The 26,017-nt window shown below is 38.0% G+C and overlaps 5 protein-coding genes across 5 annotated transcripts; 2 read left to right on the forward strand and 3 right to left on the reverse strand.

The window, feature by feature from the left end:
• Positions 1-351: 351 nt before the first annotated feature.
• LOC108863355 (insulin-degrading enzyme-like 2) lies at positions 352-6,220 on the reverse strand. The gene is made up of 25 exons (XM_018637749.2): positions 5,988-6,220; positions 5,832-5,907; positions 5,649-5,716; positions 5,480-5,571; positions 5,314-5,387; positions 5,187-5,230; positions 5,005-5,056; positions 4,811-4,933; positions 4,618-4,730; positions 4,362-4,524; positions 4,150-4,242; positions 3,963-4,048; positions 3,788-3,874; positions 3,490-3,593; positions 3,204-3,306; positions 2,979-3,074; positions 2,702-2,891; positions 2,528-2,589; positions 2,335-2,439; positions 2,069-2,270; positions 1,646-1,979; positions 1,331-1,382; positions 1,174-1,260; positions 891-1,013; positions 352-763 (listed from the first exon to the last, which is right to left on the reverse strand). The coding sequence occupies exons 1-25, from the start codon at positions 6,147-6,149 to the stop codon at positions 518-520; spliced, it is 2,937 nt and encodes a 978-aa protein (XP_018493251.1). The 5' UTR covers positions 6,150-6,220; the 3' UTR covers positions 352-517.
• A 407-nt stretch (positions 6,221-6,627) lies between these two features.
• Positions 6,628-7,566, reverse strand: LOC108859635 (zinc finger AN1 and C2H2 domain-containing stress-associated protein 13-like). The gene is made up of 2 exons (XM_056986657.1): positions 7,359-7,566; positions 6,628-7,276 (listed from the first exon to the last, which is right to left on the reverse strand). The coding sequence occupies exons 1-2, from the start codon at positions 7,455-7,457 to the stop codon at positions 6,707-6,709; spliced, it is 669 nt and encodes a 222-aa protein (XP_056842637.1). The 5' UTR covers positions 7,458-7,566; the 3' UTR covers positions 6,628-6,706.
• Positions 7,567-8,810: 1,244 nt separating this feature from the next.
• Positions 8,811-9,399, forward strand: LOC108859399 (uncharacterized). The gene has a single exon (XM_018633298.2). It carries the CDS (start codon positions 8,875-8,877, stop codon positions 9,262-9,264), a length of 390 nt encoding a protein of 129 aa, XP_018488800.1. The 5' UTR covers positions 8,811-8,874; the 3' UTR covers positions 9,265-9,399.
• A 526-nt stretch (positions 9,400-9,925) lies between these two features.
• On the forward strand, positions 9,926-12,087 carry LOC130512810 (uncharacterized). The gene has a single exon (XM_057011173.1). The coding sequence runs from the start codon at positions 11,059-11,061 to the stop codon at positions 12,070-12,072; it is 1,014 nt and encodes a 337-aa protein (XP_056867153.1). The 5' UTR covers positions 9,926-11,058; the 3' UTR covers positions 12,073-12,087.
• A 4,496-nt stretch (positions 12,088-16,583) lies between these two features.
• Positions 16,584-24,603, reverse strand: LOC108860447 (polygalacturonase ADPG1). The gene is made up of 10 exons (XM_018634327.2): positions 24,349-24,603; positions 24,051-24,182; positions 23,769-23,942; positions 23,632-23,652; positions 23,334-23,541; positions 23,163-23,244; positions 22,922-23,030; positions 22,727-22,840; positions 22,458-22,635; positions 16,584-16,609 (listed from the first exon to the last, which is right to left on the reverse strand). The coding sequence occupies exons 1-10, from the start codon at positions 24,601-24,603 to the stop codon at positions 16,584-16,586; spliced, it is 1,299 nt and encodes a 432-aa protein (XP_018489829.1).
• Between the last annotated feature and the right edge of the window lie 1,414 nt (positions 24,604-26,017).

Consider the following 26,017-nt stretch of genomic DNA (forward strand, 5'->3'; position numbering starts at 1 on the left):
TCCTTTGCTTACGGCGACTGCAAGCGTCTTTTAAATTATTCGCAATTCGTTTATTCTTGTCGGATCTTTAAGAATAGAGAGATCTCAAATGTGGCCCACTGGTTTTAGCCCATACATATATATGTCCAATAAAGTTGGGAATCAGAAAATATCAATTATTAATTCGATCATTCATTGAATCACATCCGAAGATTCTGCTGAGAGTTAACAATGATATCATTCATTGAACCACACCCGAAGGTTCTTCTGAGAGTTGACAATGATTTGAGAATTTTAAAAGATAGAGTCAACATCATGTTATTAGCTGTCCCAATGTTTTAACATATGGACATGAAGAGTTCTGATCATAAATCCAACCAAATAATTGTATATCAATAAACCACAACACAAATAAGTCATTCCTGTTTTTCAATGATAAATGATAACAGATGAATAAAGATTCACAATATGAGCAAATATCGCTTTGGTATACTCTGTGTTTGTTCATGCATATCCTTGCAAAGAGCTTGGAGCCTCTTCACAGTTTCAGCTGGTTCCATCCTTTCAACGACCCATAAAGAGGTTGAGACTTTCGGAAACCGACAATGTCTTCGATCTCTGTGAAGTGTGATGCAACTTGGTCTTTGTCAGACGCCATTTCCTTCAAATGCTGGCTTCCATAAACGCATATGCTCAGAGATTTCTTCTTTGGTGAGTCAACCTTTATGTATTCATCGAAGAAACCTATCAGTTCTTCCTTCTTTAGCTCTCTCAGTGCAGCCACCTAACCACAAAAAACGACCACCAAGAAGCTATATATGTCACTAGCTTGAGCTAGGGCTTAAAGTGTTTGAACAGTGATAAGTTTGGAGAACGCAAGAGCAAGTTTTCTATGATTTAAAGAGTGTTACCTCTGCATCTATGCGGTTGAATTTGAATGTCCCGTTTTGAATTTCTTCCCAGTAAAAGTAGGATTCCTCCGACAAGTTCTTGTGTTTCTCAAGCTTCATGTCTATCAAAGCTGTTACATTGCTCTATATAGAAAGTCATGTCAGTTACAAATAGGCTTTAATGGTGAAGCTGTGGATGCCTCTCTGTACAACTTTGTTTCTCTTAAGCAAAGCATATATATTGTATCTAGTTAGGTGTTTCTCTTAAGCAAAGCATATATAGTATCTAGTTAGGCTATCTCACCTTGAATTCCTCATCACTCATCTTGTAAATCTTACTCTCAAGATCCTTGAGTAGTGACTCAACCCTTGAATCAATATGTCCAGGACCCTATTATCGATAAAAGGAAGTTAAGAAACTAAATGTCTGAGTGGAGGAGAGAGGCAAGAAAAGTTGGTACCTTAACTGAAGACTGGATAATAAACTGTACACCATAAACACCAGAGTAGTTGCTGTGTTGCCGGAAAAAAAAAGTGGTTATGCATCAAAAACATAATAACTCATGGATATTATCAGAGCCGGTACTAAGAGTTTAGAGAAATTATTATTTAATAAAAATTATAAACAACTTTTTAAAAAGAGAAATCATAATTTCCATAGTATACTTATTATTTATATCTGAATTATGACAACATAAAATTCATATAATATTTTTTTATCATTTTAAAAAGAAGTTTCATTGTCTAAACATAGTAAGTCGAAACAGCTTACATACCTCCGAGAAAGTGAAGTGATGTAACCAAGTTGCTCCACTGTTCTAAGCTGGTGGAAAGTGGGCTGCTTTGCAATGAGAGCGAAGAGCTGAAGTTTAGTATTCATAGCAAATTCATCTTGATGAACCTGAATGTAATGCACTAGAGCAGAGTTTTCATCGCTGGGGTTTGATCCTTCTTGATGGTAAAAGTATTTCATTCCTGCTCCCAGCTCTACAACCCTACTTGTCTGGAACTGTGATGGAAATAACGGACGAGCAATAGGTTTTGGCTCGTTAAAAAGAACATCTTCAATATGCTTCACCATTGACTCCGCTTCATTCTTCTCAACGTTTCCTGAAAAGAGACATAATCAATATTCAAAGAACCATACGACAAAGGATTAGAGAGAAAAGTAAATCATGCAAACAGGATAAGATTGGTACCTGCTATGTAGCACTCAACAAAGGTTCTTGATAACATCATCGGAACGAAACTCACCAAGTCTTCAGCTTCTAGATGAGAAAGAGCATCTAGTTCCTCTGTCCAAGGCCAAGTGTTATCTTGTAAAACCATTGAGCAGTAACTCAGTGCTTGTTGATATGGTTGTTGGAACTTGTAGTTTTGGTACGCCTTGGTGATCGTTTCCTATTACAAGAATCATATGCAGTGAGGAACTGGTTGATAACGTCTACTCTCAAAGGTTACTTACCTTGACAACAGAAAACCTGTCAGGTTTAACTTCAAATTTTGCTATCTTTTGCATGACAGCTTCCAGCAAGATCCTCAGTTTGTGATTAAAGCCAACAAGATAGAGCTGGAAACGAGAAACATTTTAGTAAAACATGAAATTCATTGAGAATAATACACAAGGAAACGTCAGAAATCCATGTACACAAGCCTACCTCAAAACCATTGTCCGAAAGGCTTAATCCATAGTCAAGACCAGCAGTTTGAGCGTAGTAAGCTGAAACACATATAAGAGTAAAAATGACATAAACGAGAAATCTGTTACTATAGAGTTGTCTTGCCTAATGTCTAGAGGTACTTCAGAGAGAATTTTATATATCAAATCTTACCATATTCATTCAAGTAGTCCACAAGCAACCATACAAAAGAATTGGAAAGAACTGCAGCATCAGGAGAAGTGGCTGCAAGGGGGCAGTTGAAATCTATCTTAACATACGCCTTTGGTTTGAAGAACTTTGTATCAGGTTTGTACCACAATCTTGAGAATGGTGTCTTTCTCAACAAAACAGGAAAGGTTTCCTGTTCCAGAACTCAGTTAAAGCATCATATGAGACAAGTGCTTTGTAATGACATTTTTAATTTGTAACTAGAGTGATGGAACTGAACCTTATCATTAACATCCTTCAATGAAAAATCTGTAGGAATGAAGAGATTAGGTGTTGGTAGAAGCAAATTTACATCAGGTGCAGACTGCATCCACTCCTGTATTTGTTAAGCACATATCTAAGTTAAATTACTTCCTCCATAGTAATAGGAATATATATATATATTGGATCAAACAGAATACAAATTTGAACATTAAAGGAAGCTAAAAGTATATCAAAAGCCAACCTGAATAGTGCTTTCAGTTATATTCTCAAAAGAATAAGCAGTGTTGTACCATGGCTCAACCTTGTCAGTTTGTCCTTCAAACTTATTTGATTTCCAAAAGATTCTACAAAACATAATGGTATTAGATAATGTGACACGACCAGCTAACTCGGCAGCGAGCTTAAGTTTTCAATGCTTGAACTGCATGTAAACTCTAACATAACATTGAAGCCTAAGGGCTGCTTAAAGAATACAACACTAGGTCATTTTTTGCTTGTGTAAGATGCATGCAACAACGGATACTTACCTGACATTGCTAGGAGAAAGCTCGTTTAGAATCTTTTGTACAATGGCTGGATTAAATTTCGAAGGTAAGGATGATCCAACGAGCCAATGCTTGGTTGGGTATATCTGAAGCACAATTGCAAAATAACACATAATATTCTCTTCTTAAAAATAATGTAAAATGTTTAGTTCTAAGATCAAACTTTATACAACATAGTAATGCTTGATAAGATTGTAACAGAGGCAATCCTCTATTCTATTTTTTTTTTTGTGATTCCAAAAGTATGAGAAGTCACTGAATAACTAAGAAAGACTATTACCGTCATGTTTGATGAAATATCCACAACATAAGAGATTGGATCTATTTTAGCTTGATAATGAAACTCTGCCTCACAGATAGCTGAGAGCTTCAACAACAATCAAATAAAATAAAATGTATCAAACTCTTTAATACACAATATCACTAGCAAGATAAATAATACTCTCCCAATATACCTCATCAAAAATCCACTGAGAAACACCAGACTGTTGTAAGAGTTTAATGTGTCTGAACAACAACCCTATAATATCTTGCAGATGCTCTGTAAACCACAATATCAAAACCAGATCTCGGTAAAATCAAGCAAACTGGTAGCATCTATTCAAGACTAGAAAGAAAAAGGAAGAATAAAAGAAGCCCTACCATGGCCAGCATCAGTAAGATCAACTGAAACATTGAAGAAAGCATACTCCATAGTCCAGTCTCCTTCACCAGCATACAGTCTCGTTGCCCAACCTGTGATAGTATTAGGAAAATCTTAAGCAAAACTACTAAGATTATATGACTAACACAGAGGAGACAATCAATCTTTAAGATTTATCCTGGCTATTAACAGCAACAGAGTTAGAACCTACCCAAGGTTTTTAACGCATGAAACAAACTTCCTTCGCTTTCATGACCAATTAGATGACCAAGGTACGTGCATGGTGCTTCTTCATAATGATGGATGCTAGGTGTTACAGGCCACGAAACAGTAAGCTTGTGACCCTGCTTTATAGGTAGAGCCTTCACAAGAACCTTAAACAACCAATGAAAAAACCACCACTTAAGAAACATCATGGTAGCTGAAACAAACGATAAAAAATATCTGAAATAAAGAACCAAAAAAACCTGCAAATGGTCCGGAGTACATGGCTGACCAGGAAATGTAGGGACACTCTTGTTGGTGTTTCGAATTTCCTGGAACATCCCTTCCACTAGACATTGAGTTTTGTCAAGGCTTTCTGAAGATATCCAAAGCAAAGAGATGTATTGTTATCAGAAACAAAAGAAACTTGAGTTTTGTGTTAGATTCAACACCTACCCTTGCCATAAACAACCAAATGCATGATATTGGCAGAGTAGTGCTTATCATAGAATTTAATAAGTTCGCTCCTTGTATCTATTCCTTTTGCTTCGGGTTGTACATGAAGAGTATCCATGTTCCCTAAGAAAACATATCACTCTATTAGCAGAATAGTTAACATAACCAATTAAAAGAATAGGTAGAACATGAACCTGTGCTAAATTTGTGATATGGATGGTCTTCTCTACTTAGATGTTTCTGTAACTGTGTGAGCCCAAAAAGAAAGACAAAACACTCTCAAGTTAGATGTTAGACATACATTAATGGACTTGTGAGTTGTCAAATATTCAGAGGTTATAGACATAAGTACAACAAGCTCGATGGGGAGAGATACCTGACGCATTCGCCAAGAGTCAGACAACAAGTTTTTCTGATTCTCTGAATGAGAGCGAACTCGTTAGAAATTTTATTACTAGACAAACTGCAACAAGAAAGCTATTTAAGAAAGTCAAGAAGGTAACCAGAGTCAACAGCCTTGATCTCCCTCATGGTGGCATCAGCTGACATCAATGGTTTAATAAAGAACTGTGCAAACCTGGTAAGACAATCATAACATATGAAACGAAATGTGTTAAGATTAGTACACAAAACAGAAAAGTATAAAAGCAAAAATGTAAGTCCTCCTACCTGTCCAAAGCCTCATCAAAAGAGTCTCTGTTGATATCAAAATGATAATTTGTGTCTTCAATGGATGTATAAGCATTTGTACTCCCTCCATGCTAATAAAAACAAAGAAGATCAAATTCTGATCAAATTTGTATATTAAAAGCTGGAGAATAACAAATATTAATGTTACCTCAGTGATGTACTTGGAGTAACTATCTTCCTCTGGGTACTTCTCACTTGCATAAAACAGCATATGCTCTTTACACACACCCCAAAAAAAAAATCAGATGCTAAAGTGTTCATAACTGTTTATATTAGACAGAACTGATTCAGGTTACTAGTTAGTGAATGAATCTTGCTATAAAGAACGTACCAAGAAAATGAGCAAGCCCATTCAATCCTTCTGGATCCGAGAACGATCCAACACTAACGTTCATCGAAGCAGCACACTAAGAACAGGCCCATCCAATCAGTTAATCTTTCTTTTGTTTGAGCATTAAAACAAGAAGAGGAATCTAATCTCTTTTACCTTGTCAGTCTCTGGATCGCTGATTAACAACACCTCGAGAGAGTTCTTGAGAACAATCCTCCGGTACTCTCTCTTGTCAGTACGTGGCTTCACTATCTCGCCACCTTTATCCATCGGTACCGCCACCGCCGCAACCTCCATGTTCTCATTTCCAACCGCCATCTCCGTTTAGCTGAAGTCTACCCTGACTGAGTCTTCTTGGCTCTGGTGATGTCCAACGTCTTTCTTTTATATATTTTTTTTTTCTAACCTTTTAATAGGACAAGGAAGCCGAGAAGAAGTTGTCTAATGTTTACAGTGTACGTCTGAATAAATATCAACGGTCCATCTCTTATCATGTCATAGAGATCCAACGGTGATTAGTTTTGATATAGTTTTTTAAGTCTTCCTCGTTGGGTCTTCCCTTTGTATAGTGTATACGTCCCCACTCTACGACCACGTCTTTGTTTAGTTTATAAAAAAAGACAAAGGAAGCCGAGAAGAATCTGTCTTAGTATTTATAGTCTCCACGCCTTCCAGAGGAGCCTTTAGTTCAACATATATTTAGCATGAAGTTGTCTTCATTAAGTAGTGTCTAAAGAAACTATAGTTATCTTGTCCTTTTCAACAAAACATGAAACCTATAGACAAGCTTCTGGACTCTGCACAAATTTTTTTTTCTTAAATCAATGAATGACAATGATATATTTACAAATTTACAACAATGTGTAACCAAATATCTAAGCTTTAGAAGTACCATGATGATCTTTATCTATATGCTTCAATAGATCCACGGGATCACGAAACCCTCTACTACATTTCGGACAAACATCAACCGTTACTTTACCACAACTCTGTTTCCCATTCCCCTCAACATTACCACCACTAGCAGACTGTAACTTCTGGCTAAGATCGGTACCGAGTCTGCTTATACTTGCCTCCGCAGAAGCCAAAAGACTAGACCATCTCGATTCAGGTTTCTTAGGCCCAGCACAACCATGGTCAGGCCCAAACCGATGTTTCAAGCAATGCTCAACACTGCAATCTCTGCATCTTATCGTGTTGGAGAACGTTAGCAACTCTCTGCATCTCGTAACAGGACATCTCTTCTTCTTCTTCTCGACAGTTTGCTCGTGGCTCGACGGATCACAATCTGTATTCACATGTTTCTCCCACGTGATGTTTGGATCTTCGTCAGGGTTTAACCGAACTCCTTTGGAACATAACGGACAGATAACGACCGTTACATCTCCTCTGTTTCCTTTCGGACAATTGTGTTTCATGTAGCTACGATGATCCAAACAAAACACCTGCAATACAGCAAGAGATCATCTCCCATATGTTGTTTGATTTAGACATAGAAAAAAAAAACAAATGAATCTGCGTTGGAACCTGAGTGCAGCGATCGCATGTGAATGGTAAGAAATCGATTTGCTTGCAATCATCTACGGAGCAGTGTTTCCCCAGATCTGGAAACTCCGGAGTCCCCATTGAGACCAAACCCGACAAAAAGCTCGTATGTGTTTCCCGGTAAGAGATTTTTTCCGGGGAGAGAAAATCTCAGATTTTTCCGAGAATTTAGACGAAGAGAGAACTTGGAAGAATCGTAAAGAAATGTCAACGTCTTCTTCTTTTCTTCTATTTAAGGTCAACCCTTTTCAAACTGGGCTTTAAGGCTATTTTATAATTGGGCCTTATGGGTTTATAAGTTTTCACTATTGGGCTCTTAGCCATACACGACTTTTGTAATGTACCGATCTTTCTTTTCTCTCAGTTAGTTCACCAGATATTTTTGGCTTGTATATATCAATTTCTTTATTTTCTTTTTTTTTTTACTCAATAACATTATTGAGCTGACACATTCACAGTATAAGTTATGAGAAGAGGCAGAGATAAAACAAGATGAAATAACCCCACCCAGTGATATCTCACCCTGCCAAAAACTTTACAGTCATATAAAGACAAAGGCTAAATCTAAACCAGTTACTAGTGAGTTCATACATAAAATGAATCTGTTGTCTAGATATATAATGTATGTGTTCATGTCTTCGTGATAATCACATTTTTTTTTGTAAGAATAAATGAAGTTTTAAGTTTGAGTCAATGGGAGCTTGATAGAAAGACAAGAAGTGGCAGAGAGGGTAATTAATGTGTGATGGGGACAGCAAAACATTTACCTCTTGGTTTTAACCAAATGCATGTGGTTTTTTGGTTTCTACAGACATTGAGGACAAATTGGGAGTTGCGATAGTTAATTTTACCATATACTCCATCTGTTTTTAAATAATAGATGTTTTGAGATTTTCACATTTTTTAATAAAACATATTAAAACTTACTTATTAGTACATAATTTTTTGTTATTTTATATTTCCTGTATTTCTAAACCAATAAGATTTTAAGAAATGCAATTAATGTTTTTGAGATTCACAATTATTCATAATTAGTTGACAAAAATTACATTGAAAATATGAAAAATATATCTTTTTGAAACAAACAAATTTTCTAGAACATACATCTTTTAAAAACAGAGGGAGTAGTTTTCTTTTCCTATTGTTCTTAATTTTTAATTAACTAGTTTATACAATTTGATTATTTTGAAATGAGTCAAGTGACGTGAATATCTTTTAAATCCAATGCATGTGAACCAATTGAGTACATATTGAAATCATAGATAGGAAAGAAAAAGATATAGATCATAATTACAATTAATACCATTTAGTCTTTATTGTATTTTTAATTTATAATGAAGTATTTATATGTTGCCCAAAAAAGTATTTATATAATTATTATATAACAACACTCTCCAGTCTCCACTTCTAAGTCTTGAACCCTTGCCTCCCCCCCCCCCCCACAAGCTCACCTGAAACTCTCTCTCTCTCGCTCTCTCTAGTTCTCTCACTCACTCTCATGTTTGGAGTCACGGCAAGACTCGATGACCAAATCGGCACCACAACCACACCAACCACCATATACGTGGACCCACCTCCACAAGACCAGCCGAGTCACAACTCAGACCACCGTTCAATAGAAACACTTGTCATCGTCTTAGCCGTCATCACCATTTTATCAGTCTTAGCTGGCATCTTCGCTAGACTCTGCGGGGGGCGCCATTTATCTGACGGAGGAGACCATGACATCGAAGGTTGGGTTGAGAGGAAGTGCCGTAGCTGCATCGATGCTGGAGTCCCCACAGTCGCCTCCCCTCCTCCTCCTATACCGCCGCCGCCTCCAGCCACGGCAGCAACAGTGGAGGAGCCGAGTAAACCAGCAGCCGCAGAAGAGCAAAACAAGAAGTAAAAGTAGAAAAAGGGTCAAACTACAATAGCTTTCACCATTGTGTAATCTCATTAATATGAAGACATTTTTTTCTTTTCATGTGTACCTTATTCTATGAACATTGATTTCGGAATTTACTCGGATGTTTTTTGATAATTATTTGAAAAACAAAAAGCAAAAGTTCTTGTCAACTTTTACCTTTAATTCCGTTGAGATTTGAGACCAACGGCATTAACATAAAATAAAAAGAAGAGAATGTATAGATACTTTATCCTCATGAATTGTATAGCAACAAAATCAGAGGAAAATCTTAACTTACATGAAATTACATCATGATTTTAATTCAGTGGACTTTAATCTAGTAGTCTAAAACACAAGAGCTGCTTGAAAATTAGTTAACACTCTTGATAAGTGTAGGAGAAATATATCAAGATTTTATTCAATGAATCTTTAGTAAAGTGTGCCATAAAGCAAGACCTCACCGAAAACTAGTTCTTTTTGGTTAATTTTGGGATTTGACAGCTAATTCTGTAATAAGTATAGGAAACCACACACTGGATTAACATTTTTAGTATTCAGATTTCAGGTCCGTAGGCACAAACTCGGCCCATGTGAAATGTATCAACATCCACTTGCACAACTTAACTTTTTTTTTGTCAAATAAAGAAAACTAAAGTACGAGCTGTTATAAACGTGAAAAATGGAATGTCAACAAAGGAAGCACCGATCATTGAAAATGATCGTGTGAAGTAAATTATGTGGAGCCCACTGCCACTATGCACACACAGTAACTTTCTCTTTTTACTTCTATATAAACGATTGTTTCGATCGATTGTAATGCGCACTTTTACACCATTCTCTTCTTCCTCATATAACTTACTCTCTCTCTCGTTATTATACTTATATCAGTGTTCTTTTATTTCTGCGGGTATAAAATTTCACTCTTATTTAAATTTTTCGATACTATAAAATTGTAAGTTATTTTATAACACGTTATCAGCACGATCACTCTGCAATTCGGTAAAGTTTATATGTATCATATTTACCCTGCTATAATGGCCGGTATACCGCCTATATTATTGTTTATTATTTTATAGTGTTTGTTTTAATTCACTATTATTTATCTATATTAATGCGGGCGGTATGTCGCCTCGTTAATAAACCTTGATTGTTAATTACACCATTATCATTTGGCTTGGCTGTGCCGCCGCAAAATTTATTCAATATTAAAATATAAATTAATCTATCACCATAATACGATTAATATTTATTTGTGTATTATATTAATTTTATTATACAAATGTTTGCTCACCTATAAAAAAAAATATATATATATATATATATATAGTGAAATTTACTAAAATTGATTGACTGATTATTACGATATTTTCAAACTGTTTTTCGATTTAACGATTCAACCCCAACGGTCACAAAGAAAAAAATTCAAAAATTTTACCTTTTTACAACGGCTATGAACAGTATTTTTACATCTATAAATACATTCATACTTCACTCATTTTCTTCATCCAAACATTTCATTATCTCTCAAATATTTTCAAATCGCTCTCCTCCGGTTTTTCATTCCAAGAAAGATGATTCGCGCGTTTTTGATTTTAGTTGCAATTCTAATTTGTGTATCTATTTACGGTTTATTCGTTGGAGAATTTGCTCCGGGGGAATTTACGATGAATATCGGTTTACTTTTCTATACATTATTTCTATTTGTAATTGCTTGCATGATTAATGTAAACGGTTCATTTTAAATATTATAAAATTCTAATAAAATTTACTATTTTGTGTCTTGGAAATTCAGAAATGGCAAATATTGAAAAACTCCAGTTTCCGGCTTTGGAAATAACTGGGGCAAATTACACGGCATGGATAACTAATATGGAGCTTCATCTAGACTCAGAGAAAATACTCGAGACAATAAAAGAAGGGAATAAATCAGCTTCTCACGAAAGATCTAGGGCCGTAATATTTCTGAGAAAACACCTAGATGAAAATCTTACGCATGACTATGCGAGGGTAAAAGATCCTCTAGATCTTTGGAAAGCCCTAAAGGAGAGGTTTGATAACCAGAAGAAAATAACTCTTCCCCATGCACTCGATGAGTGGGCGAACCTACGATTTCAAGATTTTGAAAAGGTGGAAACGTACAATTCCGCTATATTAAGGATAGCGGCGCAATTAGAATATTGCGGTAAGCCCGTAACGGAAGCAGAAATGCTTGAGAAGACTTACCAAACGTTCCACAAAAACCATTATGTTCTACAAGAACAATACAGAAACCGTGGATACACGAGGTTCTCTGAACTCGCTGTAGCGCTCATGATAGCGGAGAAAAATAATGAACTCCTTATCAAAAATCACAATACCCGACCCACGGGAACCAAAGCATTTCCTGAGGTGAATGCGACGGATGTAAAAAATCCGGAAAGAGGAAATTTTTCCTATCGTGGTCGTGGTCGTGGTCGTGGTCACGGTCGTGGTCGTGGCCATCGATTTAATCGTGGTAATGAAAGGAGTTACAACCCAAGAGGAAGGGGATCCAACACATGGAATCGATCCAATCGTGGAAAAGGGAATGAAGCCCAAGAAAACCCTACTCGTAAAAACGAGAACGTCTGTTACAGATGTGGATCGAAGGGGCATTGGTCTCAAGTATGCCGAACTCCTCAGCATCTATGTAAGTTGTACCAAGAAACCATCAAAGGCAAATCAAAGGAAGTTAATCTCAATGAGCACTTCGAGGGTACAACATCTACATACCTTGAGTCTTCTGACTTTATGGACGATGTCAACGAGGCCACTCATCAAGATAATTAAAATGCTTATAGTAATCAAGCCCAATAATGCCAGTGATGTCATAAATTATTATTACTATTATGTATTTTCAGTTCTAGAATAAAATTGTTTTTCGAAACAACTAATGTATAATTATAGTCTAATGTATAAGTGTGTGTGCTTATAATCAATGTATAATTATATAATGTTTACTTATGAAAATTTATTTTCTTTATTAATATTAATTGTGTGTTACAGAAATGGATAATGGAACAACAACTAAGCAAATTGGCAGAGAAGTTTGCATTCCAGATAGTGGTACAACACATACTATTCTGAAAGATAAGAGATATTTCTCTAACTTAAAATCAGCAAAAATGACTGTAAACACAATATCAGGTCCTACGGATTTGATCGAGGGAATTGGCAAAGCAAACTTTATGTTGCCTAATGGAACAAAGTTTTCCATAAACAATGCCTTGTATTCTCCAAATTCAAAGAGAAATTTGTTGAGTTTCAAAGATATATACCTTCAAGGATATGAAACTCAGTCTGCAACTGAGAATGGAAAGAAGTATATGTATATAACTTCTGAAAAATCAGGCAAAAATCTTGTACTGGAAAAGTTTCCAAAACTTCCTTCTGGATTACATCAGACTTATATTAATGCGATAGAATCAAACCTTGTGGTCAAAAGAAATCCAGAAGATATTACATTATGGCATGACCGTCTTGGTCATCCAGGCACTACAATGATGCGAAAAGTCATTGAAAGTTCACATGGTCATTCAATGAAAACCCAAGATCTATATCAAAGTAATAAAATGACATGTGCTGCATGTGCTCTTGGGAAATTAATCATAAGACCATCACCAACCAAAATTGATAAAGAATCACCAAAATTCTTAGAAAGAATCCAAGGTGACATTTGTGGACCAATACATCCACCATGTGGACCATTCTACTACTTTATGGTATTAATCGATGCGTCGAGTAGATGGTCACATGTTTGCCTATTATCATCTCGAAATATGGCATTTGCGAGATTTTTAACTCAAATAATCAAATTAAGAGCTCAGTTCTCTGATCATCCAATTAAAAGAGTTAGATTAGATAATGCTGGTGAATTCACATCCCAAGCATTTAATGATTACTGTATGGTATCAGGGATTGAAGTAGAGCACTCAGTTGCTCATGTTCATACACAAAACGGTTTGGCAGAATCACTAATTAAACGATTGCAATTAATTGCAAGGCCATTGATCATGAGATCAAAACTTCCAACCTCTGTATGGGGACATGCCATTCTGCATGCAGAAGCACTCATTCGGATAAGACCCAGTGCGTACCATAGATATTCCCCATTACAGTTAGCGTTTGGTAGAGAACCAAATATTTCCCATCTAAAAGTCTTTGGTTGTGCAGTTTATATCCCAATAGCACCACCGCAACGTACAAAGATGGGACCACAAAGACGGTTAGGAATATATATTGGTTATGATTCTCCATCAATAATAAGATATCTAGAACCACAAACTGGTGATGTGTTTACGGCACGATTTGCCGATTGTCATTTCAATGAGAAAGAGTTCCCAACCCTAGGGGGAGACAATAATCAAGTAGGAAAAGAAATCAAATGGAATGTGCCATCTTTATTACACCTTGATCCTCCTACGAAACAATCAGAACTAGAAGTTCGACGTATCATGCAGTTACAAAATATAGCAAGTCAATTACCCGATGCATTTGCTGATACCAAAATGGTAACTAAATCACACATACCAGCTGCAAATACTCCTGCTCGTATTGAAATACCACAAAAATATGGAGCGGCAGTTGATACACGTGAATCAGGAACACGTTTGAAACGCGGTAGACCTATTGGTTCGAAAGATAAAGTTCCTAGGAAACGTAAGGAAGGTGAAAAGCATGATACTCCCAAAATAACAGAAAATATTTTGGAAGAAGAAAATTGTGAATCTAACGACAATAGAGAACATATTGAATCTGAAGGAAATCACGAGATTTCTATCAATTACATCCATAATGGAAAGATATGGAAACGAAATAAGATGGATGACATTGATGATGTTTTCTCATATCTCTTAGCACAAGAAATAAATGAAGAAAACGAAGATCCAGAACCAAAATCTGTATATGAATGTCAAAAGAGACATGACTGGATGAAATGGAAAGATGCAATTCAAGTCGAACTAGATTCCCTTAACAAACGAAACGTATTCGGACCTATTGTGCTCACACCCAAAGATGTGAAACCTGTTGGATACAAATGGGTGTTCGTCCGAAAACGAAATGAAAAAAATGAGATTACAAGATACAAAGCTCGTCTCGTAGCCCAAGGTTTTTCTCAAAGGCCTGGAATTGATTATGAGGAAACATATTCTCCTGTTATGGATGCAATCACTTTTAGATTCCTGATGAGTCTAGCAGCTGATAAAAATCTCGAGATGCGTCTCATGGATGTGGTTACGGCATATTTATATGGATCATTAGATACTGATATCTACATGAGAATCCCAGATGGATTTAAAATTCCAGAAATCTTAAGTTCCAAACCTAAAGAGTTATGTGCAATAAAATTGCAAAGATCATTATATGGCTTAAAGCAATCAGGACGTATGTGGTACAATCGTCTAAGTGAGCATTTAACAAAAGAAGGATACACAAATGATCCTATATGTCCTTGTGTTTTCATAAAGAAAACTACAACCGGATTTGTGATAATCGCGGTGTACGTTGATGATCTTAATATTATCGGAACTCAAGAAGAAATACAAAAGGCATCAGATTATTTAAAAGGAGAATTTGAGATGAAAGATCTCGGACAGACAAAATATTGTCTAGGCTTACAGATTGAGCATTCTCAAAAGGGTATATTTCTACATCAATCTACATATACCAAAAGAGTATTGAAACGCTTTAACATGGATAAAGCAACTCCTCTTAGCACCCCGATGGTAGTTAGATCACTTAATGTTGAAAATGATCCATTCCGACCATCCGAAGAAAATGAAGAAATACTTGGTCCCGAAGTTCCATATCTAAGTGCAATTGGAGCTCTTATGTATCTTGCAAATTGTACTCGACCAGATATATCTTTTGCCATCAATCTTTTAGCAAGATTCAGTTCATCCCCCACACGAAGACATTGGAATGGAATTAAACATGTCTTTCGTTATCTTCAAGGGACCATTGATTTAGGTCTATTTTACCCTAAAAATTCAAAGGGTCAAATGATTGGTTTTGCAGATGCAGGTTATTTGTCAGATCCACACAAAGCTAGATCACAAACGGGATACGTTTTTACTATTGGAGGCACTGCCATATCTTGGCGTTCTCAAAAGCAGACACTCGTGGCTACTTCTTCAAATCATGCTGAGATCATCGCACTCCATGAAGCAAGTCGAGAATGTGTATGGCTAAGATCAATAAGCCGACATATCTGTTCAAGCAGTGGAATTGACGAAAATACGGAGCCAACTATTCTATATGAAGATAATGCGGCATGTGTTGCTCAAACAAAGGAAGGATATATCAAAAGCGATAGAACGAAGCATATTCATCCGAAGTTCTTCTCATACACTCAAGAGCTCGAGAAGAAGAAAGAGATTGAAGTAAGATATGTTCGATCAAGCGACAATGCAGCTGACCTCTTCACTAAATCATTTCCTACCTCGGTATTCAGAAAACATGTTCATAACATTGGAATGCGTCATCGGAATGATCTATGACTGCTCATCCGAGGGGGAGCTTACGTGGTTGTACTCTTTTTACCTTACTATGGTTTTTTCCATTGGGTTTTCCTGGAAAGGTTTTTAACGAGGCAACAAAAACGTTAAGCAAGAAGAGATAGTGACACTGGTCTCCAAGGGGGAGTGTTATAAACGTGAAAAATGGAATGTCAACAAAGGAAGCACCGATCATTGAAAATGATCGTGTGAAGTAAATTATGTGGAGCCCACTGCCACTATGCACACACAGTAACTTTCTCTTTTTACTTCTATATAAACGATTGTTTCGATCGATTGTAATGCGCACTTTTACACCATTCTCTTCTTCCTCATATAACTTACTCTCTCTCTCGTTATTATACTTATATCAGTGTTCTTTTATTTCTGCGGGTATAAAATTTCACTCTTATTTAAATTTTTCGATACTATAAAATTGTAAGTTATTTTATAACACGAGCATTGTTTTTTTCATTATATTTTACTTACCATTACCAAACTGTTATGTTTAAATAACGAAACCAACTTAGTGTAATTCACTAATTTGTAGATATGTTCACAATAATTAATGGTTTTGAAAAAATAGCAGACAAACCCATAATCTGATAATCTTATTCATATTGGTGAAAATACACATAATCAACAATAGTAGTATACAAGACAGCAAATCTTTCGACTATTGTATGTTTATTCCCATATATCTTTACTATTCTACATATATCAACAATCAATACGTAGAGAAATACATATATATTATTATTATTTAACGACACGTAGATATATTACATAATTATAGCTAATTAATTAAGAGCATTGAGGAGAAACGTTGCCTTTTTTTTTTTTTGCTAAATTGTAAATATCGTATAAATGAAGAAAGATTTTACAAAGGCAAGATCTAAGCTTGACACATCTTGGCAAAAAAGAATAAAAACAAGATGAATCAAAAACATCCAACCACTTGGACAGCAATAGCTAAGACAATTATCTAAACCATAAAACCATTAGGGAGTTGAACTGTTTCCTGGTTCTCTTAGAAGAAATGATGTTCCTCAACTCCCTATCTAAGCTCCTGAAAACACTAGAAGATGGCAGATTAGCATTGTTGTGAATCAGATTATTTCTTTGTTTCCAGATGTGAAAAACCAGCGCTTGAGTTGCTAGCTTTCGTAAGAGGATCCTCTTCCTCGTGCTCGCTCCTCGTATCCAAGATAAGAGCTCAGACCAGTCAGCAAACATCTGCGACGGAGGATTGCATCTTGCGAAGACTTGAGCCCAAACATCATTGGTGTATTGGCATGAAAGAAACAGATGGTCTCTGGTTTCTGGGAATGCTGAACAGAGCGGGCATGTCACCGGTACCGCCAGCCCCCATGATGACAGTCTGGTCCTTGTTGGCAGCCTGTCGTAGTTGGTCACCCACATCATGAAAGCATGCTTAGGTACTGCCCCTTTGAACCAGACGACGTCACACCACGGTTGATTAGGTTGTCTTGGCCTTAGGACCTCCCAAGTAGCCCTAGAATCAAAAACATTCAAAGGAAAATCAGCAGCTTTCCATTCGAATACATCAACAACATCATGAACAAGAGGAAGAGAGATAGTAGTTAAAAAGCAGTGTAAATCGACTTCCTTTTGCGAGCGTGGGTGAGGCAGCGACCAAGTAGACTCAGAGATTGCATCAGCCACACACGCGTCTTTCCTGATACGAAGAGCCCGAGGACCAGTAGGCCCTAAGTGATTTATCAATTGGCCAAAAGGGGACCACACATCGAACCAGAAACTGGTGGTTGAACCATTTCCTAGCCTCATATTGCAGAATTGTAATGCTAGTGGTCTGAGCTTTAGAATTCTCTTCCAAGCCCATGAGTCAGATTGAGCAGGTTCTATAGTCCAAAAGCAGGATCCTGACAGATGTACACTTCTATGCCATTCAGTCCAAAGCGATGGAGAGTTGGAGAGAAGAAGCCAGATGAACTTAAGACCCAGAGCTTGATTCCACACACTGATACTTCTAATATCAAGACCACCTTCCTGCTTAGGCAAGCAGACAGTAGACCAGGCAACTTTAGCTATTCCTTTTTTCTCGATGTTGCCGGACCAGAGAAAGCGAGCACACAGAGATTCAATCATCGCTATACAGCCCTTCGGAAGCATGAAAGCAGAAACCCAGAAATTAATCAACCCAAAGATAACTGATCTGAGCAGCTGCAACCTACCAGCAAATGAAAGAAGCTTGACTGCCCAAGCCTGGAAACTTTTAGTAATTTTAGTTATGAGAGGTGCATATTCCGTTATCTTTAGCTTCCTGCTCATAAGAGGAAGACCTAAGTACCTAATGGGAAGAGTACCATTAGGGAATCCATAACAGCTGATTGCAACGGATTCACTATGGTCCAATCCCGCAGTGAATAATTCTGTCTTAGTTGGGTTCATTTGAAGCCCGGACCAAGAAGCAAAATCATCAAGACACTCAGAAATTCCATGAAGACTATTGCTGCTTCCATCGAAGAAAATCATTACGTCGTCGGCAAACATCAGGTGAGATATCTTCAAGTTCTCTGTTCTAGGATGGTATCCAATGTTCCCGTCCTCATAGCGCGCAAGAAGAAGCCTAGACAAGCATTCCATCGCTAATACAAAGAGATATGGAGACAGGGGATCACCTTGTCTAATACCTCTTGCACTTTTGAAGAAGCCCCCTGTTGTACCATTGACTGAAACCGAGAAAGACGCGGTTGTAAGGCACTGAGAGATGAGGTTAATATAAGATTCAGGAACAGCAAGGGCTCTGAGCGAAGCGATGATGAAGTCCCATCTCACAGTATCAAACGCTTTGCGCAAATCCACTTTAAGCATGCCTCTGGGAGAGATAATCTCAGTGTTGTAACCATTAACCAAATCTGTCGCAAGAAGCACGTTTTCCGCAAGAAGCCGTCCAGGCAGGAAGGCCGATTGGGCTTTTGAAATCATTAACGGGAGGATAACCTTTAGCCTTTCCGCTAACAGCTTAGCAATGACCTTGTATACCGTATTAAGACAAGAGATGGGCCTAAACTGTGAAGGATGAGACGCATTAGGAATCTTCGGAATGAGCACAAGGTTTGCCGCATTCCACTGCTTGAGCAGAGAGCCAGACTTGAAAAATTCTTGAATCGCCTCAGTCACTTCCGGGCCTACAACTGACCAAGAAGCGGTGAAGAATTCCGAAGAATAACCGTCAGGGCCGCCTGTTTTGTTCTTTGGAAGGGAGAAGAAGGCTTCCCTAATGTCTGTAGCCGTAAACTCTTTTTCAAAGCCAGCAACCTGCGCATCTGAGCATCTGAAGTCGAACAGCAGGTCAAGATCACTTTGCACAAACATCGGCTGCGTGGTGGAGCCTCCTAAGATCTCAGAGAAGTAGCTGACACACTGATCCTGAATTTCTGGTAGAGCAGTAATTCTAGCACCGGTATCAGATATGAGGAAGTGGATGTGATTGATCGCCTGCCGGGAAGCTGCATATCTGTGGAATAGGCGGGAGCTACCATCACCATAGGCTAACCAGTTGATTCTAGAGCGTTGGTAAAAGAAAGAAGTCTCAGCGTTGGAGAGCTGTTCCCATTCCTGCAACGCTTGAATTTCCTCCGCTGCAGCCTTCATGGTGGGATTTGCAAGCATCACGTTCTGAGTGGTTGTCAGCTTTGTGAGAGCTTGTGCCGTTCTTTTTTCTATGCCAGAGTAATTGATCTTGCTGAAATCCTTAATACACTTCTTTAACAACTTAAGCTTCCGCGAAACCCTGAACATAGCCGAACCTGTGACATTCATAGAAAACCAGGAGCTGCAGATCATATCAAGAAAATCAGGGCTTAAGATAATGAAATTATAGAACCTGAAAGGCTTCCTGGTCCTTGGAATGAAAGGGTCTAGAGTGATGGATATAACAGCGTGGTCAGAGAACTCCGGACTTCCAAAATAGGCCACTGAAGAAGGAAACTGAAAGTACCACTCCTCATTCACTAATGCTCTGTCCAACTTCTTTGCTATCGGGTCTCGCTTTCTCTTGTTCCACCAAGTAAAAGTGTTCCCACGAAAGTTAAGATCATCAACATTTGCTGCCAACAAACATTGATTAAAATCGCGGATCCTCTTGTCCATATTGAGAGAGGGCGGTTTTGAGTGCTCCTTTTGATCTCTGATCTGATTAAAATCACCCAGGATCAGCCAAGGCTTAGTATCAAGCTGATGAGATAACGCCAAAGCTTCAATTTCAGCCCACAGGTTCTGTCGCTCATCGACGTCGTTAGACGCATAAATAACAGAAATAAAAAACTTATTATGTGTCGCTGGCCAAGTTATTTCCACCGTGATCATCTGGAGAGACTTGGAGATGATAGAGACTAGGAGAGACGGATGCCATACTAACCAAATCTTGCCGAGAGGAGAAAAGCCATAGTTGTCTTCCGTAGACCAACCAGGAAAAATTTCCGAAATGAATTTGTTTTTCTTAGGGTGCTTCACGTGCGTCTCAAGTAACGCACCAAAATAGGGAGAATGCTTCCTAAACCATTTCCTTAATCCGCTGCGGTGACATAGTTTATTTAACCCGCGTATGTTCCAGCAAAAAATGTCCGTCGACATAAAAATTAATTGGTTTTGGGGCACTTGCCCCGTTTTCCTTTCTGACCTGAGAATCTCTTTCTGTTCCGCACAACCTCGAAGTCCGGCTCATGCTTACTGAACTCACCCTCTTCCAGCTCTGAATCAGAAGACTCCACATCCGAGGAGTCAGCCTGCAAGTCACTCTGAGACGATCTTGAGGTAGCAGAAGCGCTTCTTGGCAGCTGTTTATGGGGAGTAGAGCCACTTGTTTCCCCTCTTGTCTTATCCTTAGCCGTGCCTAGCTTAGACTGGCTCACAATCTCCACAAAGCTAGAGGTTGCTTTAGAAATCTCTTTGGTAAAACCAGGAGGTGGTGGGTGTTGAAGCTGCGGAGGCGCAGCCTGCTCTGCCAATCCTGCACTCTCCACTGCATTCAAATCAGGTATCGGGCTGTCAACAGCCACCCACATTTGCTTCGATCTAGATCTACTACGCCTGGTCTTCCGTCCTCTTGTTTCTTTTTTATTCGGACATTTAGCCGCCGTGTGGTCATTAGAGCTACAGATAGAACACGGCTTGGGAGCAGTCGGACAACGTCGCAAGGAATGGCCTATCTCTTTGCAGAACCCACAAACCGGGGGCATCCAAGGACTGGAAACCAAGACTCTGCTTATAACGCCGGAGTCAAATTGCACATTAACAGCCTCCGGTAACGGTTTCCTCGGGTCTATTATAGTGAAGACTTTCGCAACCTCCAAATTAGTTTTGTTAGCAGTCGCCGGATGCAGGAACCGTGGTTCGCCAACAAGCCCTGCTATACGTTCTAAGCCATCCTCATTGAAAAACTGAAAGGGGACCTTGCGTAGCTCCAGCCAGATAGGAGCAGAGGTGAGTTCCGGTTTAGATGGAACAATACCAGGCTCCCATTTATCAACGAACATCGTTTGCCCTTCGATTTGCCACAGCTTCTGGTTGATGACCCTGTTTCTTGTGGCTGCATTCGGGATTCTAAAAAGAAAGGAGAAGCCTTCCATTTTTGAAACCGCTATGTCTCTGTATTGCTTACTCCAAATGCCATTCACTATGTTGTGTAGAGTACCCTGCGACGGAGGATCCGAGTAAAACTGTCCAAGAACAAAGGGCTCCCAAGCTTTACGATTTTTCTCTATAACTGAGTTTGGTATCTTGACACATGCTTCTCCCGAGGGTAGAATGAAGGCCTCGCCTTTCTTAGACAGTGGTTTGGTCCCCTTAGCACGATCACACCAAGTGTCTTTAGCTTTTTCTTGAGGTTTGGCAGGCATTTTCGGAGGATCGACAGCGGCCGGAGAGTTACGCTCAGCATCAGCGAGGTTTGAAGTCGCCAACTCCCCTGTGACTCCAGTAGGTGGGACCTTATTAGCATCCTGTTGCGAGCTCAAAGGTACTTCCTTGGCTTCAGCAGAGGCTGATACTTCAGTAGATAGAGCCTCAGTTGAGGTTTGTTCAACCTCTCCCGTAGCTAGGATCGAAACAGAGGAGCAAGTAGACTTCGCCACAGTGCTCAACTCAACATGAGGTTTATCCAATTGAGGAGCTTCCGCAGACGCTACGGGGCTCAACTCATCAAGGGTGTTTCCAACATCCTTCTCGCCTGAAGATGGATCTGTCAATTGCTTGACGATCTCTGTCTTGGCAGATGGAAGATTGGTGGGTGGAGAACGCAGATCTGTACTGTCTTGAGCAGGTTGAGCAACCATGTCGGCTGGGAGGCTGAGATGGGCATCGGAAACTTCCTCAGAGGCAGGAGATAGGGCGACGATTTCGATTTCAGAACCGGGAACAAGCGGCGGCGGAGGTGATTGTGCCGGCGGAGGCGGCTCCGGAGGCTTGGGACTCTTCGACGGTGAGATTTTCTTGGCCTTTCTTTTCCCCATCTCTTTTGAAGGAGAGGGAGAGGAAGACTCGGCGAGGAGACGACGCCTAATCAGGCGCCGGTGAGAGGCGGAGAGGAGCGGCACGGTGTCGACGGGAATCGCCTTCTTCGATGAGAGAGAAAGTTACCGTTTTGCACGATTATTTTGAGTTACAAGATTTTAGCTTTGTGAGAAACGTTGCCTTGATTCTTAACATTCGCATTTTTGCATGATGCTGTTCCTCCTTTGATGTTCACATTGTCAAGCACAATACCTTGGCATGGATATTTCTCACTGCAATCAAACGTTATCGCCGCATCCGTTGCGCTCGTACCGCTTATGTTCCGGTACACCACATTGTTTACTTGCACTGCAGAGTCCTAATAAGCATATATATTTCAAGCCGACTGAGTATAGTACTAAAAAAAATTATATATCTGGCCAAATCAAATTAATCGAGTAATCATTTACTTGGTGTTCGCATTTGTCTTTGTCGCAGTAGTTCTGGTCGATTATGATTGGATTTTTGACATTTTCCATACGAATGTTTTGAAACTTAATGTTCTTCGCAGTTCCTGACCCTCCCTGAAATCAGTAAGAAGGCATTGTTATATATTGACTTTTTAAAAACAAAATTGTTTGTGAAAAAAATTCAAAATCAGTCACCTGATAAGTCTTGATTCTTACTCCATTGTCAGTCTCAGTGAGCTTAGCACCATCCACATTAACTCCCGAGACATAAGCTTTGGAATTGTCATCCCCCAAGCTCCCAATGCTTCTCATTTAAAAAATTAACAAAAATCCATGTGTTATATATTTACTTTAATTATTTGTAAGGATTAGCATGTTAGATATATATAACCCTTAAATTAGAGTTTGAAAACAAGAAAAAAATGAATCGACTTACCTGATCCCATGACCGGGGCCGCAAGTTAAATTATTGATTTGAATATTTTGGGATCCATCCTCAATGGATACACAATCATCACCTATAGAAAAGCAACCAAGAAATATTATAAATAATATATGTACTGTATAATAATCATTAAACTCGAATATTATATATATGGATCATTACCTGTTCCAATGTGTGAATTGGAGATACTAATGTTTTGGGTGTTAGTGACATGAATACCATCCGTGTTGGGACTATCATCAGGAGCAGTGATCTCAACATTTTTAATATTAACATTGTTGCATTTCTCAACCGAAATCTGAATCTGCTGCGCATTTCTCACCCTCAGGTTCTTCACATTCAAATTTTTTAAGTTGTACAAAGTAAGAGCCTGCATAAGCATAACACACGTATATACACATGCCAATCTTATAATCAGACGTTCACTTAGTTTATATATGGAGCTTTAGTATTTACGTACTGTTGGAGCTTTTGTGCATGGCTGCAATAAAGAGAAGGAAACCAATTAATATTAGCACTAGGAGTATCTTAAATAAGCATATATTCAATAAGAAATGTGTGACATATAGTGATTGGTGGACAATACACTATACATACCTTAGATCGGTCGATTTTGCATGAGTTTTGCCACCATATTTTCCCGTTGCCATCAATAGTCCCCGCTGAGCCGCCATCGACTGATAGATTGTTAACATCGTCCAAAATAAGCCAATGGTTTTTGTCTTCGTTGTAATCCGATCGTTTTGTAGATGCTGATAAAGTGCCGAAGATCTGTATTTTATCGGTAAATTTGTTAACTAGTTGATTAAATATATGGATAATGGATTAGGGGATTGATTAAAAATCATTTAACTAAAAGCAAAAGCATATTACTACTACCTGAAAGCTACGTAGAGATTTGCATGGGCCTCTGAATCGAGTAGACTTAAGGAAATAAGTCTTCCCTTTAGGGACCAAGAAACTAGTAACTCCTTTTGTTGAACATGCCTTCTTCCATGCTTTCTTGAAGGCCTATAATTGCATGCATGCATCATAAATACAATTAAAATTATAAAACGTATATATATATATATATATATATATATATATATATATATATATATATATATATATATTTCCTGAATTTATTTAGCCATAGATCATTAATTTTATAAACATTATTCTAAAGATGACATACCTGAGTATCATCGGTTTTTCCATCTCCTTTGGCTCCGAAGGTCGATACACTAACAGTTGAAGAGTCGGAAGTGGGTTTATCGGAGTTTTCCAAGGTAAGAACGTCGTCGTTGTTGAACTTGATTAAACTATCGGATTCAAAGCTTCCATCTTCATGATCATATCCATGATCAATGTTGATACTTAAAGCTTCAACCCAAGAGAGCATGAAAAGAACGCATAAGAAAATAGCTAGAGGTTCGCAACAACGTGCCATTTCGAGTGAAGCCTTTGGAGGATCGAGATGGTATTCTTTTTAGTAAGAGTGTGTGAATGATTCTTGTGAGTAAGATGAGACTCTTTGTTGTGGGAAAGTATGTGTCGTTAATTATTTATAGACAACTTAATGGATAAGAAAAATCTTTTTTGAAATGGATAAATAAAGTTAGGTTTATTAAAGTTCTAATGGCGTTTGAGGTATGGAGAGAGATTGAGATTGATACGAAAACATCACATAAACTTCTAGCCTTACCATATTTGAATTTTTATTTACTTTTTCTTTCTTTGTTAGGGAGTCTTGCATTTTAGTTGGTTATTTTTTTCTTCTTTTCGATTAGAACAATAGTTTGAGTTCATCATTGTATACCATTCACAGTAACATTTCATCATGTGTAATTACTGACCTAAGCAGTACGTCGTCGTCTCCTGTATCTCAATAAATTCGGTAGTAGTTTATGTCTCTTTTACTTTTTCTTGCTTTTTATTTTTGTGTAGAGGTTGAAATTTCCCTTGTAGTATACTAGTATCTTTTAGGAAATGACAGGACTTGGGTTCACCCCCTATAGTGAACCTTAAAATCTATCACTTGATTAATGACCAATCAAAGTGACATGTGGATAATTAAATAAAACGTATTAAATATATTTAAAAATAACTAAAAAAAAATAATGTCAATTCTAAACCTTAAATCTTAATTTATAAACCCTAAACATTAATTTCTAAATCCAAACCCTATACCCTAAACTCAAATCCTAAACCCTAAATCCAAATTCTAAACTTTAAACTCAAATTCTAGACTTTAAAGCCGAACCTTAAATCTAAACCTTAGATCCAAATGCTAGACCCTAAACCCAAACCGTATACCCTAAAACCAAATTCTAAACCCTAAACCCAAACCGTAAACCCCGAAGAATTACTACGTAATTTTTTCTATTTTAGTGATAGCACCCCGAAGTAGGTATGATTTGGGTTTAGGGTTTAGGATTTGGGTTTAGAGTATAGGGTATATGATTTGGGTTTAGGGTATAGAGTTTAGATTGAGGGTTCACGGTTTGCGTTTAGGGTTTAGAATTTGAGTTTAGAGTATACGGTTTGGGTTTAGGATCTAGCATTTAGATATAAGATTTGAGTTTAGGGTCTAGGATTTGAGTTTAGCGTATACAGTTTGAGTTTAGGGTCTAGGATTTGGGTTTAGGGTTTAGGATTTGAGTTTAGGGTATAGGGTTTGGATTTAGGAATTAATGTTTAGGATTTAGAAATTAAGATTTCGGATGTAGAATTGGCATTATTTTTTTTAAACTATTTTTAAATATATTTAATATTTTAATTTAATCATCCACATGTCACTTTAATTGATTATAAATCAAGTGGTGAATTTAAAGGTTCACCACAGGGGTGAACCCAAGTCCAGT

Source organism: Raphanus sativus, chromosome 5 (assembly GCF_000801105.2).
Source record: "Raphanus sativus cultivar WK10039 chromosome 5, ASM80110v3, whole genome shotgun sequence".
Taxonomy (NCBI): domain Eukaryota; kingdom Viridiplantae; phylum Streptophyta; class Magnoliopsida; order Brassicales; family Brassicaceae; genus Raphanus; species Raphanus sativus.